Source organism: Delphinapterus leucas, chromosome 11, assembly GCF_059928025.1.
Source record: "Delphinapterus leucas isolate spDelLeu-1000000601 "Yukka" chromosome 11, BTC_Dleu_Yukka2, whole genome shotgun sequence".
Lineage (NCBI taxonomy): Eukaryota > Metazoa > Chordata > Mammalia > Artiodactyla > Monodontidae > Delphinapterus > Delphinapterus leucas.
The window spans coordinates 1,165,888-1,183,360 of NC_143139.1; the positions used below are offsets into that span (position 1 = coordinate 1,165,888).

The 17,473-nt window shown below is 43.4% G+C and overlaps 1 protein-coding gene across 2 annotated transcripts in view; it reads right to left on the bottom strand.

Moving 5' to 3' along the window:
* The window catches only part of BCL2L13 (BCL2 like 13), a 65,308-nt gene that overhangs the window by 38,505 nt on the left and 9,330 nt on the right, over positions 1 to 17,473 (bottom strand). For both annotated transcript variants that reach the window (XM_022577140.3, XM_022577139.3), the window contains exon 2: positions 15,386 to 15,556. In XM_022577140.3, coding sequence (XP_022432848.1) covers positions 15,386 to 15,506 — 121 coding nt within the window. In that variant the 5' untranslated portion in view covers positions 15,507 to 15,556. The remainder of the gene's footprint in view (positions 1 to 15,385; positions 15,557 to 17,473) is intronic.

Below are 17,473 nucleotides of genomic sequence, written 5' to 3' on the forward strand. Positions count from 1 at the left end.
TGGAAGAGCTGACAACTTCTGGAAAAGTTCAGAGTTAACTATTTATGGAAAAGTACGTACCCAGCACATGACTCACTTAGGAAAAAATGAAAGACATTTAACGTGACAGAAATCTTGAGTCATGAATAGGGTCACATCCTTTAGCCTCTTCTTTTCACACCTATTGCTTCATGAATTTGAAACCAAACCCTAACCACACTGCACCAATGCATGCTACAACAGGCCCTATTTATAACAGCATGGCATAGAAGGGAGTTCTATATCACATTTTAGATAACAAATCGGACAGCAAAGCAGCAAAGGCAGCAAGTAGAACCTAATTTTTCCTTCTAAGAAGTTAGCATACACATTTGTATTTATGTATTGACGTAATACTCTGTACTTAGGCTTAAGGAAACAATACAAGGATAACAACCAAATTTCAAAAACAAAACAAAAACGTCAAAGCAGGTAAACTCCTCAGATCCTACAATGTCCAGGTAGAAAACAATTCTATGCTCAAGCAGGGGGGAAAAAGCTGATCAACACAGGCTTCTGTAATTGCTTAAGGTCCTCACAAACTTAATAACCACAGGGGTTGAAAAGGCCTGGTTTTTTGTGAGCATGAAGTCTGTTACAGTTAAGAAATATCATAAATAAGTGGAATTTGGGTAGATGGGGAAGTACTTTATGTATTAGGGTGACCAACTCACCCAGTTTGCCCAGGATTCCCAGTTTTACTCACTCCTGGGCAAACTGGACAGCTGGTCACCCTGATGTGTAAATATGGGAGATATGTTAATTAGGACAGGGTAGTCTATGCTACAGTGATAAATAGAGCCAGCAATTTCAGCAACTTAACCCAAAGGTCCATCTCTCCCTTGTGCTCCACATCTAACCCGGGAAATTGGAGGCAAGGAAACTGTGTCATGCAGCCACTCAGCAACCCTGCCTGATGGTGGTCCTGCCCTACTACAGCTATGCCCTTAGGAACGTACATCCCCCTTAAATCCACAAGGCAAGGGAAAAAGAACGGGGAGGAGGCATACTGGCTCTTAAATGTCACAGCCTACAAGTGCCACAAACCCCATGCACTCACATTTCACTGGCTAGGACTAGTCGTATGGCCCTGCCTAAATGCAGTTTCCCAGGGGCCCGGGAAGGAGACCAGAACAGACAGGGGAAGCAGCAGGAACCACTACCAGAGAAGTCTACTATTCTAGAGCAGCTCAGCTCAAGGGGAAAAATACAGATAGGAATAAGCATAGCTCGTTTACAGTCCAAGGCAATGACAGACATGAGACACAACAGGTAATAGGATCAGGAAAACCAGCGGAAGTCTCTTTTGTAGAACAGCCTGAGGGAAAAGGGAGGAACTGTGGGTTCTCCATGTAAGAGGCAATGTGAGGAAGCTCAGTCTGCTTGTAGCATGCAAAATACATGACGGAGAAAACATGAAATGAAGGAGAAAAATCAGTAGACATTTGCAATACTTTGAGGCAGGACCTGAAGGATAACGGGAGAATCATCACAAAATTGAACCAGCTGATAACAGTTGACAAATAGGGAAGGAAGCAGAGATAAGAGTTAAAGGATGACCCCTGTGTTTCAAGCCTGGATAGCAGGTGGTACCCTTAGCAAATCACTGTAAGAACAGGGGCTTGCTTAGAGAGGAAGATAAAAAACTGAGTTCTAGACCTGTGTGTCTAATAATATTACAGCCACTAGCCACATGCAGCTTTTTAAGTTTAAATAAAAATTAAATAAAATTAGGGCTTCCCTGGTGGCGCAGTGGTTAAGAATCCGCCTGCCAATGCAGGGGACACGGGTTCGAGCCCTGGTCTGGGAAGATCCCACGTGCCACTGAGCAACTAAGCCTGTGCACCACAACTACTGAGCCTGCACTCTAGAGCCCGTGCTCCACAACAAGCGAAGCCACCAAAATGAGACGCCTGCGCACCGCATCGAAGAGTAGTCCCCACTCTCTACAACTAGAGAAAGCCCACGCGCAGCAACGAAGACCCAACACAGCCAATAAGTAAATATTTTTTTAAAAATTAAAAATTCCGTTTCTCAGTTGCACTAGTCATATTTCAAGCATTCACACGTGACTTGCGATTGTAATACTGAAAAGAGCAGATACAGAACATTTTCATCGCTGCATAAAGTTCTATTAAATAGTGTTTTTCTAGACCTATCAGGCTATAACTAGCAGGGGAAGGTTTTAGAAACGTAAATGAAGCTAGAACTGGAAAGAAAATCTGCAGGCTGACAGACTGCCTTCTACCAGCAAACACCGGTGAACCACCTAAATACCCTACAGTAGGAGACTGTAGATATCTATTTATTGATGTGGACAGATATTCAAGTCTATTGTTAATTTTTTAAATGTTACAAAATGGCATGTACATGATCTCAGTTTTGTAAACCATAAATTCAAGTTTATATGTATCTATAAAAATGGGAAAATGTTAATATTTCATCATTTCAGTTACTGGATTATAGGATTTTTTCTTTCACTTTTTTACATTTCTAAATGCTTTCAAATACATATATATAACTTATACAATTAAAAAGAATTATTTTAGTAAAAAAAGAAATATGATTAAAGGAAACGGATTTGGGCTTAATATAAAAAAAGAACAGGGACTTCCCTGGTGGTGCAGTGGTTAAGAACCCACCTGCCAATGCAGGGGGCACGGGTTCGATCCCGGGTCCAGGAAGATCCCACATGCCACGGAGCAACTAAGCCTGTGTGCCACAACTACTGAGCCCACGTGTCACAACTACTGATGCCCGCGTGCCTAGAGCCCGCACTCCGCGACAAGAGAAGCCACCGCAATGAGACGCCTGCGCACCGCAACCAAGAGTAGCCCCCGCTTGCTTCAACCAGAGAAAGCCCGTGCAGAGCAACGAAGACCCAACGCAGCCAAAAATAAAAAAACAAAAACACAGCATTTAGTTTTGTGCATAAATAGACTGAGCTCCTCAATAATAATGAGAAAAACAATGCTCCTTCTGCTCTGTCATTGGGGGTTAGCAAATTAGGGCCCATCAGCCAAACCTGCGCCCTGCACATTTTTACACAGCCCACAAACTAAGAATGGTTTTTACGTCTTTACATGCCTGAAAAAAGGGCAAGATTAGTACTTCGTGACATGTAAAAATCACAGGAAATTCCATGCCCGAAAATAAAGCGTAACTGAGCCACGCTCACCCAGCCGTGCATTCCCCACGCTGCTCCAGCGACAGTGGAGACGAGCCGCCCACAAGGCCCGCGCAGCAGGGACACGGCAGGGACACAAGGGCACTGTCGCACCCCCAGCCTCACTGCACCTGTGCACGAGCACATGCCAACACAAGAACAGAGCTGGACTTGGGACATCGCGCTCCTCAGACACAGGGGAGCACAGATCATCCTGTCACCACACGAGACGGCACAGTCCTGGGTGGCCTGACTGTGCGAAGGAGCACGATGTGCGCCACTGTTGCCAGGCTGAAGGCGCTCATCACGGGATTCCCAACTCTGGACAGTCCATCAGAAAAATCAGAAAATTTTAAATGGAACATCTCATCACAAATTTCCTTGTGAAATAAGCAACGAAAACGAGGCCACAACCAAAGTTCCTAAGGGGCTCCACTGCTAGCCAAGGAAGGAAATTGTGTTTGACTGCAGCAGCTGAAGAAATGTGTCCAGAAAAAACAAAAGTTGAATACTATTCGTCTTTTGAAGAGAACAGCTGCTCCGTGAGTTCAGGACACTGAGAACAACATCAACAATTAACTGAACTACAAGGCGACGACTCTGAGGGGCCTTCCTCGGCCCCGACAGATGCCTGAGGCTCAGCGGTCACCTGTTCTAGGGGCAGCGCCGCGCCGGAACCGACTCAAGAACCGCCACAGCCTGCAGAGAGCAACCACGCACGGGACGCCCGCAAAGAAGCCGTGGAGACGCGGATTCACCACACCCCGGAGCGGAACCCGCCAAGCTGTGTTCCTGATAGTGGCAAAACTGTGTGGAGCAGAAAAAGACGAATTTACAAGGACTGCAAATGCAAGGTATTTAACGCCTATGCTCATTCACTGCATTCCTCAGTAGGCGCTCTGGAAAATACTTAAATCCATCCTGTAAAATGGACCAGGAGTTTCAACAGTGAACTTCGCTCGCTGCCATGGACTTAATCATTAGCTTCATGAATTTTGGTCAGAAGTCTAAGCTGGATATCCTGACATACCCTATCACACAGCAGTTCAATCTAAAGAGTGGTAGCATTTCACTGCAATTTTTTGAGCTCAAAAGTGACACCAAAGTTTTTCTGAGGAAGAAGAACCACCCTCAACCACTATTATCAAATGACGAGTAGCTTTGGAAACTAGCTTTCACTGCAGACTTGAAAATGTTTCTTAATGAACTAAAGCTAAAATCACAAGGCCTGCTGTTTGCCAACCCTGCCCTGAACAATGTCCGTAAGAGTCAATGGCACCCCCTTGGACTGAGAAGGCCGTCTTACCCACGGACACACTGACTCCTGGGTCCACTGTTCCCTGGTGTGGGAGTTCATGTCACACAGGTAACAACCAGGAACCTATCCTTATCTTTAGCTACCACAGCCCATGAGACGGCAGCCCTAGGAGATCAGCAGGTTAGTCTAAATGCCCTTGTGTGGAGTACAAGAGACTGGTCTTGGCCTACATCCTGGATGAACAGGGAGGAGGACGTGTGGCTACCAATACCTCCTGCTGAGTTGGATTATTAGTACTGGTTAGGTGGAGCAATCCACACATGCTAAGGAAGAAAAATAAGTGATTATCTGAAAAAAAGTCCTGCTAGTCCCTGCGGGACTTACTCGCTTGGCTGCACCTGGGGTCCTGAGGTAGACGGCTGGGATCAACACTGCAGAGTTATTCTCTCCATTACGCTCATTTGGGCTCTGTGGATGATAACCGTAATCAGGTGTTACGTGACACAAGTGAATGGATTTCACTGCATGTAACCTGAGGCGTGGATGGCTGGGAGCGGCAGCCTGCTGTGAGCCCAGGCATCCCTGTACGGCCTGACTGCCCTCTGACCGCGCCCTCTCCACAGCTGGCAGTGAAGGCAGTCAGCAGCCCCACCGACCACGCGGCTGCTCCCTCCTCGGCAAAGGGCACTTGGCCTGCTCACTGTCAGCTGCAGAAGGTGCTGAGCCTCAGGACTGGGCTCCTCAGCTGCGCCACGACTCCTGCTTGAAAGGCCACCACGTGGGTTCATGGCATTGCCCTATGGCCCTTGAGGGCAGGGGAGCCACTGCCGCCACGGTAACACTCCTGCTGTTTGCTGGGCTAGAGTATTAAACTGTCTGGCTCTAATCCACTGAGTCCTGATGTCTACTCTGGGCACCTACGGAATTAGGAGGTTGAAGTATAAAAACCACATATGTTTCATAAAATTAATTCCCAGAATCTTTCTCCCAAGCTGAAATACTGAAGACATAATCCCTGCCTCAGGGGACCCAACCATTTACGGAGTAAACACTATCAACACAGCTACTCAGCTGGACTCCCAGCAAGTCTATTATGATGGATGCTGAGTCTAAACACCTGAGTCTTAAAACAACAGAATCCAGCATTCTCAGAAGTTACAGTTAGTTCTTAAGACAATGTTTAGGGACTTCCCTGGTGGTCCAGTGGGTAAGACTCACTCCCAGTGCGGGGGGGGCCCAGGTTCAACCCCTAGTCGGGGAACTAGATCCCGCATGCATGCCGCAACTAAGAAGCCAGCATGCTGCAACTAAAGAGCCCACGTGCCGCAACTAAGACCTGGCACAGCCACAAAAAAAAAAAAAAAAAACAATGTAAAAACCTAAAAAGATGTGCTACATGGTATGACAACCTATAGGACACATATTTATTTTAAATGGCAAGCTCCTCATAAAAATATTACTCTGATTCAGCAGTTTGACTCTAGACAATTTAGAAAAGTAAATAACTGGGGAATAGTAAAAAGCAACACATAGAACCTCTCTTAACTACCCTCCACAAGTGATGTGCTGAGTTACAAGACCCACTGTGGGCTGAGCACATGTGTACAGGGCGTGTGCCTACCAAGAATCAGTTATCGTTCGCCCAGCCTGTTTAGGAAAGTTATACTGGGAATACTGGGACTTCCCTAGCGGTCCAGTGCTTAGGACTCTGTGCTTCCACTGCAGGGCGCACGGGTTCGATCCCTAATTGGGGAACTAAGATCTCACAAGCTGCACAGCACGGCCAAAAAAAAAACCATTATACTGGTCACTGAAATTCTGTAATTTATTTAAAATCACAGATATCATTGAAAGATGACATGCAAAGAGGCGTGATATTTCTATGAAAGCTAAATTAAATGTTTTGAGAAGTGGCTTTAAAAATACCACATCAAATTGGGTGTGACAGAAACAACTAAAAGATTGGGGGGAATCATAAAAGTTTAGAACGACTCTTCACAGAAACTGCTTCACAAGTGTCTCTATGTTCTTGCTCCACTTTAAATAAGCATAAATTTAAAACTATAGGTAATAGATATGGAGGTACGGTTTATGGTAGAAAGATGACATGGACTTCCAATCAACAGACCCATATTCAAAAACAAAAAAGCCTTGGCTGTACACCAAAATTGCTATGTACATTTATTAACATTTTAAGTTAGAATTTCTTATGATAAACTCTTTATTTAGGATACCCTTTTGCCTGGACTTTTTCAATTAAATTCCTACTACCACTGTTAGTCACCTAGGTGGCCCGGTGGATAAGACTCTGAGCTCCCAATGCAGGGGTCCAGGTTCAATCCCTGATCAGTGAATTAGATCCCACAAGCTGCAACTAAAAGATCCCACACGCACAACGAAGATCATGTGTGCCACAACTAACACCCGGCGCAGCCAAATAAATAAATAAATATTTTTAAAACATTTAAAAAAGGGGGTGGTGCTCTGTGGTAAACCAAAAACTGTACACAGCAGTGCTATTGATGTTTAAGATGACACAAACATGCAACAACGGAGATGAAATACACAAACACACAAACATGTTTTAAGATAAAACAGTGAAAAAAATCGCAAATAACTGACTACAACTATTTGAAAGCCATGTGCATACTGATTAATATCAGAGGACAACAGAGAGTAAAATAGCTGCTGTGTGAGTTTGCTGAAATAATCAATATTTCATATCACATTTTCTTTTATGAGTTTGTTTGTTTTGCGGTACGTGGGCCTCTCACTGCTGTGGCCTCTCCCGTTGCGGAGCACAGGCTCCAGACGCCCAGGCCCAGCGGCCATGGCTCACGGGCCCAGCCGCTCTGCGGCATGTGGGATCCTCCCGGACCGGGGCACAAACCCACGTCCCCTGCATCGGCAGGCGGACTCGCAACCACTGCGCCACCAGGGAAGGTCCTTTTATGAGTTTTTAAAGCCATTTTGAAGTAATTTTGTTTAAACAGCAGCCTACCTCGGGGTACTTAAAATACGATTCGAAGTTTAAAAACAGAACACACCCACTAGTTACAATGTCAGCATTTCAATGAACTTTCTTAGGACATCTTTGGTCATCCCTCCTGCTAGAAGGGTACTGGAGCCCATCATTTCTCAATCTCAACATTACCCTTTTTTACAAATTTTATTTTTAAAATTTTATTATTTTTTTTAACATCTTTATTGGAGCATAATTGCTTTACAATGGTGTGTTAGTTTCTGCTTTATAACAAAGTGAATCAGCTATACATATACATATATCCCCACATCTCCTCCCTCTTGCGTCTCCCTCCCACCCTCCCTATTCCACCCCTCTAGGTGGTCACAAAGCACCGAGCTGATCTCCCTGTGCTATGTGGCTGCTTCCAACTAGCCATCCATTTTACATTTGGTAGTGTATATAAGTCAGCGCTACTCTCTCATTTCGTCCCAGCTTACCCTTCCCCCTCCCCATGTCCTCAAGTCCATTCTTTACGTCTATGTCTTTATTTCTGTCCTGCCCCTAGGTTCATCAGAACCCATGTTTTTTTTTTTAGATTCCATATGTATGTGTTAGCATATGGTATTTGTTTTTCTCTTTCTGACTTACTTCACTCTGTATGACATACTCTAGGTCTATCCACCCCACTACAAATAACTCAATTTCGTTTCTTTTATGGCTGAGGAATATTCCATTGAACATATGTGCCACACCTTATCCATTCGTCTGTTGATGGACACTTAGGTTGCTTCCATGTCCTGGCTATTGTAAACAGTGCTGCAGTGAACACTGGGGGGCGTGTGTCTTTTTGAATTATGGTTTTCTCTGGGTATATGCCCAGTAGTGGGATTGCTGGATCATATGGTAATTCTATTTTTAGTTTTTTAAGGAACCTCCATACTCTTCTCCCTAGTGGCTGTATCGATTTACTACATTCCCACCAACAGTGCAAGAGGGTTCCCTTTTCTCCACACCCTCTCCAGCATTTATTGTTTGTAGATTTTTTGATGATGGTCATTCTGACCGGTGTGAAGTGATACCTCACTGTAGTTCTGATTTGCATTTCTCGAATGATTAGTGGTGTTGAGCATCTTTTCCTGTGTTTGTTGGCAATCTGTATGTCTTCTTTGGAGAAATGTCTATTTAGGTCTTCTGCCCATTTTTGGATTGGGTTGTTTGGTTTTTTGATATCGAGCTGCATGAGCTCCTTGTATATTCTGGAGATTAATCCTTTGTTACTTTGTTTGCAAATATTTTCTCCCATTCTGAGGGTTGTCTTTTTGCCTTATTTATGCTTTCCTTTGCTGCGCCAAAGCCTTTAAGTTTCATTAGGTCCCCTTTGTTTATTTTTATTTCCTTTTCTCTAGGAGGTGGGTCAAAAGGGATCTTGCTGTGATTTATGTCATAGAGTGTTCTGCCTGTTTTCCTCAAAGAGTTTTATAGTGTCTGGCCTTACATTTAGGTCTTTAAACCATTTTGAGTTTATTTTTGTGTATGGTGTTAGGGAATGTTCTAATTTCACTGTTTCACATGCAGCTGTCCAGTTTTCCAAGCACCACTTACTGAAGAGGCTGTCTTTTCTCCAATGTATATCCTTGCCTCCTTTATCAAAGATAAGGTGACCATATGCGCATGGGTTTATCTCTGGGCTTTCTATCCTGTTCTATTGATCTATATTTCTGTTTTTGTGCCAGTACCATACTGTCTTGATTACTGTAGCTTTGTACTATAGTCTGAAGTCCAGGAGCCTGATTCCTCCAGCTCCGTTTTTCTTTCTCAAGATTGCTTTGGCTATTCAGAGCCTTTTCTGTTTCCAAATTGTGCAATTTTTTTTCTAGTTCTGTGAAAAATGCCATTGGTAGTTTGTTAGGGATTGCACTGAATCTGTAGACTGCTTTGGGCATTATAGTCATTTCCACAACGTTGATTATTCCAATCCAAGAACATGGTATATCTCTCCAACTGTTTGTATCATCTTTAATTTCTTTTAACAGTGCCTTATGGTTTTCTGCATACAAGTCTTTTGCCCCCTTAGGTAGGTTTATTCCTAGGTATTTTATTCTTTTTGTTGCAGTGGTAAATGGGAGTGTTTCCTTAATTTCTCTTTCAGATTTCATCATTAGTGTATAGGGATGCGAGAGATTTCTGTGCATTAATTGTGTACCCTGCTACTTTACCAGATTCATTGATTAGCTCTAGCAGTTTTCTGGTGGCATCTGTAGGATTCTCTATGTACAGTATCATATCATCTGCAGACAGCAACAGTTTTACTTGTTCTTTTCCGATTTGGATTCCTTTTTCTTTTTCTTCTCTGATTTCTGTGGCTAAAAGTTCCAAAACTATGTTAAATAATAGTGGTGAGAGTGGGCAACCTTGGCAACCTTGTCTTGTTCCTGATCTTAAGAGGAAATGGTTTCAGTTTTTCACCACTGAGAACGATGTTGGCTGTAAGTGTGTCATATATGGCCTTTATTATGTTGAGGTAGGTTCCCTCTATGCCTACTTTCTGGAGAGTCTTTTATCATAACTGGGTGTTGAATTTTGTCAAAAGCTTTTTCTGCATCTTTTTCTGATCATATGGTTTTTATCCTTCAATTTGTTAATATGGTGTATCCCACTGATTGATTTGCATATACTGAAGAATCCTTGCATTCCTGGGATAAACCCCACTTGATCATGGTGTATGATCCTTTTAATGTGCTATTGGATTCTGTTTGCTAGTATTTTGTTGAGGACTTTTGCATCTATGTTCATCAGAGATTCTGGCCTGTAGTTTTCTTTTTTTGTGACATCTTTGTCTGGTTTTGATACCAAGGTGATGGTGGCCTTGTAAAATGAGTTTGGGAGTGTTCCTCCGTCTGTTATATTTAGGAAGAGTTTGATAAGGATAGGTGTTAGCTCTTCTCTGAATGTTTGATAGAATTCACCTGTGAAGCCATCTGGTCCTGGGTTTTTCTTTCTTTTTTTTTCTTTTTTCTCTTTTTTTTTTTGTGCTACGCGGGCCGCTCCCGTTGCGGAGCACAGGCTCCGGACGCGCAGGCTCAGCAGCCATGGCTCACGGGCCCAGCTGCTCCGCAGCACGTGGGATCTTCCTGGACCGGGGCACAAACCCACGTCCCCTGCATCGGCAGGCGGACTCTCAACCACTGCGCCACCAGGGAAGCCCCTGGGCTTTTCTTTGATGGAAGATTTTTAATCACAGTTGCAATTTCAGTGCTTGTGATTCGTCTGTTTATATTTTCTATTTCTTCCTGGTTCAGTCTCGAAGTTTGTGCTTTTCTAAGAATTTGTCCACTTCTGCCAGGTTGCCCATTTTATTGGAATATAGTAGCTTGTAGTAATCTCTCATGATCCTTTGTATTTCTGCAGTGTCAGTTGTTACTTCGCCTTTTTCATTTCTAATTCTGTTGACTTGAGTCTTCTCCCTTTGTTTCTTGATGAGTCTGGCTAATGGTTTATCAATTTTGTTTATCTTCTCAAAGAACGAGCTTTTAGTTTTATTGCTCTTTGCTGTTTCCTTCATTTCTTTTTCATTTATTTATGATCTGCTTTTTATGCTTTCTTTCCTTCTGCTAACTTTTTTGTTGTTGTTCTTCTTCTTTCTCTAATTGCTTTAGGTGTAAGGTTAGGTTGTTTGAGGTTTTTCTTGTTTCTTGAGGTAGGACTGTATTGCTATAAACTTCCCTCTTAGAACTGCTTTTGCTGCATCCCATAGGTTTTGGGTAGTTGTGTTTTCATTGTCATTTGTTTCTAGGTATTTTTTTGATTTCCCCTTTGATTTCTTCAGTGATCTCCTGGTTATTTAGTAGTGGATTGTTTAGCCTCCATGTGTTTGTATTTTTTACAGTTTTTTTCCTGTAACTGAGATCTACTCTCATAGCATTGTGGTCGGAAAAGATCTTGATACGATTTCAGCTTTATTAAATTTACCAAGGCTTGATCTGTGACCCAAGACATGGTCTATCCTGGAGAATGTTCCATGAGCACTTGAGAAGAAAGTGTATTCTGTTGTTTTTGGATGGAATGTCCTATAAATATCAATTAAGTCCATCTTGTTTAATGTGTCATTTAAAGTTTGTGTCTCCTTATTTATTTTCATTTTGGATGATCTGTCCATTGGTGAAGGTGGGGAGTTAAAGTCCCCTACTATTATCGTGTTACTGTCCATTTCCCCCTTTATGGCTGTTAGCATTTGCCTTACGTATTGAGGTGCTCCTGTGTTGGGTGCGTAAGTATTTACAATTGTTAAATCTTCTTCTTGGATCGATCCCTTGATCATTTGTAGTGTCCTTCTTTGTCTCTTGTAATAGTCTTTATTTTAAAGTCTATTTTGTCTGACATGAGAATTACTACTCCAGCTTTCTTTTGATTTCCATGTGCATGGAGTATCTTTTTTTTTCCATCCCCTCACTTTCAGTCTGTATGTGTCCCTAGGTTTGAAGTGGGTCTCTTGTAGACAGCTTATATATGGGTCTTGTTTCCGTATCCATTCCACCAGTCTATGTCTTTTGGTTGGAGCATTTAATCCATTTACATTTAAGGTAATTATCAATATGTATGTTCCTATTGCCATTTTCTTAACTGTTTTGGGTTTGTTTTTATAGGTCTTTTCCTTCTCTTGTTTTTCCTGCCTAGAGAAGTTCCTTTCCCATTTGTTTTAAAGCTGGTTTGGTGGTGCTGAATTCTCTTAACTTTTGCTTATCTGTAAAGGTTTTAATTTCTCCATTGAATCTGAATGAGATCCTTCCGGGGTAGAGTAATCTTGGTTGTAAGTCTTTCCCTTTCATCACTTTAAATATGTCCTGCCACTTCCTTCTGGCTTGCAGAGTTTCTGCTGAAAGATCCCCTGTTAACCTTATGGGGATTCCCTTGTATGTTATTTGTTGCTTTTCCCTTGCTGCTTTTAATATTTTTTCTTTGTATTTAATTTTTGATAGTTTGACTAATATGTGTCTCCGTGTGTTTCTCTTTGGATTTATCCTGTATGGTACTCTCTGTGCTTCCTGGACTTGACTATGTCCTTTCCCACGTTAGGGAAGTTTTCAACTATAATGTCTTCAAATATTTTCTGAGGCGCTTTCTTCTTCTCCTCTTCTTCTGGACCCCTATAATTCGAACGTTGGTGCGTCTAATGTTGTCCCGAGGTCTCTGAGACTGCCTTCAATTCCTTTCATTCTTTTTCCTTTATTCTGCTCCCTGGCAGTTATTTCCACCACTTTATCTTCCAGCTCACTTATCCGTTCTTCTGCCTCAGTTATTGTGTTATTGATTCCTTCTAGAGTATTTATAATTTCAGTAATTGTGTTGTTCATCACTGTTTGTTTGCTCTTTAGTTCTTCTAGATCCTTGTTAAATTTTTCTTGTATTTTCTGCATTCTGTTTCTGAGATTTTGGATCATCTTTACTATCATTACTCTGAATTATTTTTCAGGTAGGTTGCCTATTTCATCTTCATTTATTTGGTCTTGTAGGTTTTTAACCTTGCTCCTTCGTCTGTAACATATTTTTTTGTCATTTCTTTTTTTTTTTTTTTGATGATTGGTGCTGTATTCCTGTCCTACTGGTTGTTTGGCCTGAAACATCCAGCACTGGAGTTTGCAGGCAGTTGGATAGAGCTGGGTCTTGGTGCTGAGATGAGGACCTCCAGGAGGCCTCACTCCGACTGATATTCCCTGGGGTCTGAGGTTCTCTGTTAGTCCAGAGGTTTGGACTTGGAGCTCCCACCACAGGAGCTTGGGCCTGATATCCGGCCTGGGAACCAAGATCCTACAAGCTGCATGGCACAGAAAAAAAAAAAAAAAAGAAAGAAAAAAAGACAAAAAGGAGCAGTACAATATCAAAAAATAAAAAACAAAATAAAATTAATAAGATAAAAAATGTATTAGGACAAATAAAACTATAATTGAAACAACTGCAATAAGGTAAAATAAAACCACAGCGGAAAAAAGAAAGAAAAAAAAAGTACCTTGGCCTTGGGGGGGTAGTTTAGGCGGGGCGTGAAACTTAGGCAGGGCTGGGGTTTAGGGTAGGGTGGGACTTAGGCGGTGGGGGAGGGGGTGTGTGAGCATGGGGCGGAGCCTAGGCAGGGTGACCTTCAGTGTGGGGCGGGGCCTCTGCTTAGGACCTACCCAGAAGGGGAGAGGCAGCACGTGGAAAGGAGGGCCTCTGGAGTGTGGGGTTCTGGAGTCTGGAGGTAGGGCCCTGAGTGAGCATGTGTGGGTGGGGCTTAGGCCCAGCACATTGGAGGGGGTCTCAGGGGGGGTCTCTGAGTGTAGAGGTGGGGCCCTGGCTGGGGGTGCAGGGGCGGGGCTTGGGCTCTGCATGGCAGGAGGGAGGCTCCGAGGGCAGAGGATTAGGCCTGGAGCCCAACGGCTCCCCAGTGCCTGAGTAGACAGGGAAAGTGCTGGCCCCGTTCCCATCCATTCCTTCGCACCCCTCCCCCACCGTCTCCCCCAGGGTCTCCCCAGTCGCTGCTGGACCCCTAACTGTGGGTGGGTCCCGCTGGGTGTAGGAACTCCTCCCCTCCCCCAGCCGCCCCTCAGGGGTGCCGGTCCTGGAGGTCTGGCCTTTACTTTTGCTCCCCCTTCCCTGCCTCCCACTCCCTCAGGACCCGCGTGGCTGGAGGGGGCCTGGGTGGGCAGAGGATCAGGCTGGGGACCTCAACAGCTTCCCAGGGGCCCAAGTGGACAGGGGAAACCTGGTCATGCCCCCTTTTGATCCTCTGCCCTCCCAATGGTTCCCCAATTTCCCCCTTCGGGCGTGGGATCCCTTCCCCTCCCCCAGCCACCCCTCAGGGGCTCCTGTCCCATCCGGCCTCCACTTCTCCTCCCCCTTCACTCCCCCTACGCCCACGTCCTCCCCAGTCGCTGGGGGTTCCTCTCGTCCCCTTAGGTGTCCGTGGTCCCCCACTGGTGCCTGGTAGGTGCCCTAGTTGTGAGGAGACATGAATTCCGTGTCGTCCTAGTACCAACACTACCCATTCTTGAGCTAAAACAGCAGCAAATAAATAAGAACTACCTCCATGGCTGTAGTAAAAATCTATGGATAAGAATATTTAAGATGATGATGTTGCATCTTAACGAAGAAGATTAATTCAGCCTCTAGTAACTGTTTTAAGCTTCGTTTGGCAAATTATTTAAAGAAGGACATATATAACTTCGCGGTACAAAGAACTGCGCTAAAAACTCTCTAAGTCTGATTGACTGTTTACATCTAATATCCCTATTACTATATATAAAATAAACAACAAGGACCTACTGTATAGCACAGGGAACTCTACTCCATATTTTGTGATAACCTATAAGGTAAAAGAATCTGAAAAAAAAAAGATATATATGTACATATATATAACTGAATCACTTTGCATACACCTGAAACTAACACAAGATTGTAAATCAACTATACTTCAATTAAAAAAAAAACCCTAATAGCCTTGAAAAAAGGTAATTTGAGGAACTTAACTGTGTTATAAACTTTAAAAATAATTATATAATTCTAATCTATGGCTTGTTAAGTATGAAATCTCTAAAGGCAGATGGGTTTCTGTTTATTTACATTTTTCCCTGTACCAATGGCAATCATTTAAAATATGGAGCTCTTGGGAATTCCCTGGCGGTCCAGTGGTTAGGACTCCAGGCTTCCACTGTAGGGTCCATGGGTTCAATCCCTGGTCAGGGAACTAAGATCCCGCAAGCCGCATGGTACGGCCAAAAAATAAATAAATAAAATAAAATATCGAGCTCTTAAAAAACATGAAAAGTCATGCTTGTGGGAATGGATGAGGGGATGGGAAGGGATGGAGTGGCTCTTATTCTTTAAGAGCCTATTAGTATTATTCAATCTTACAACCAGAGCTATAAGTTACTTAGATACATATAATTTTGCACACATGAAGTAATTATTACTACTTAATACAACCACCACAAGCCAAAGATAATACCTTGGGGTGAGGAAAGATGTTGCTCCTGCAGCTTCTCCAGAGAGAGGAGTCCCAAGTAGCTGAGGACAACATACTTTGTTTCATAGTGAAATCCTAGAGGCACAGTAGTAGAGGACGCCATGGGGTCGGCTGGCAGAGCTCCGGAAAGGTCTACTTACAGATGTGTAAAACCTAAAAACATAAAAGTATTTTTTCAGTTTAAAGTTTATTACAGGGGCTTCCCTGGAGAGACAGTAGTTAAGCATCCACCTGCCAATGCAAGAGACATGGGTTTGAGCCCTGGTCCAGGAAGATCCCACATGCCGTGGAGCAACTGAGCCCATGCGCCACAAATACTGAGCCTGTGCTCTAGAGCTCGCGAGCCACAACTACTGAGCCCACGTGCCACAACTGCTGAAGCCCGCACGCCTAGAGCCCATGGTCTGCAACAAGAGAAGTCACCACAACGAAGAGTAGCCCCTGCTCACCGCAACTAGAGAAAGCCCATGCATAGCAACGAAGACCCAACACAGCCAAAAATAAAGTAAAAATAAATAAACGTATAAAAAAGAAAATAAATAAAGTTTATTACATGCCAGTACATTTTCCCATTGACTCCAACTATTCAACTAAATACCAAAATAAATATTTCTTGGCCTTTTTTTCCTCAGTAATCTTTAAAAAACATAATTCAATTTATTGACAAGTAGGAATTTATTTATTCGGATATCAGATCAAAAGCAAATTTCTGGGCTCCCCTCATGAGGCAGTAGTTAAGAATCCGCCTGCCAACGCAGGGGACATGGGTTCGAGCCCTGGTCCGGGAAGATCCCACACGCTGCGGAACAACTAAGCCCGTGCACCACAACCACTGAGCCTGCGCTCCAGAGCCCGTGAGCCACAACTACTGAAGGCCACGCGCCTAGAGCCCGTGCTCCTGAACAAGAAGCCACTGCAATGAGAAGCCCACGCACCGCAACGAAGAGTAGCCCCTGCTCGCCACAACTAGAGAGCACCCACACAGCAACAAAGACCCAACGCAGCCAAAAATAATAAATAAAAATAATAAAGTTCCCTTAAAAAAAAAAAAGCAAATTTCCCTTTCTACCTCTCCCTAGTTACTCTATTTTCACCTATGTGGCAAAAACACTAGCTGTGCCCTCTCTTTACCTTCCCCCCAGAGCCAGCATATGTTCTCTTATTTCTTTTACTAATAAAGCCTACTGAATTTCAGCTACGTCCACGGCCACACAGCTGCAAACAACATTTCCCTGTTTCCTTTACAGCTTCGTGTGCTACAAGATTAGCCTGAGCCTGAGGAAGAAGAGCAGAAGTTACATGTGCCATGTGGTGGTGGCGGGGGTCTCTCCTTGAAGACTTCCTCTTTCCTCCTCTCTGGGTTTGAAATGTGCATATGGCAGACACCTCACTCTGACATGCAAACAAGGACACCACTCCAGGGGACAGCACAAGACAGAAGGGACCTGGGTCCCTGAATGACCCCGTGGAGCAGAGCTGCCCTGCCCGCCTTGACCACTAGCCTCTGACTCCTATTCAAGCCACTTTATTCTGAATCTCTTCAATAGGTACTTTAACTTGTACCCTAATCAATGCAAGTAAAATTCACTTCTCCATGTGGACTTAACAGCTGTTTTACATACCATGTACCCCCCTTTTTAAAAGACATACTCTCTTAGCAACTTTCAAATATGCAAGGCAGAATTATATACTATAGTCACCAGACTGTACATTACATCCCCAGGACTTATTTATTTCACAATCAGAAGTTTGTATCTTTTGACCCCTACTACGTACCTTAATAGTTGTTTCAAACCAAAATGTCTTATTAAGAAGTTTCCAAATAATTGTTTTCTACTGAAAACAACGATACAGACTGTTTTAAGATCTTAAGAAATACCCGTGCATTGGGCACAAAGGCTTAAGATCAATCGCCTGCCCTCAGGAGTTTTCTATCAAGTAGAGGAAAACAAAAGCATAGAAACACATAAGAACAATAAAATTCTGTGATACGAGTCAGTATACATGAGTGGGAGGGGCAACCCAAAACAAGGAACAGGTAATTCTCTTGAGAGAAAGAAAAAAGAAGTG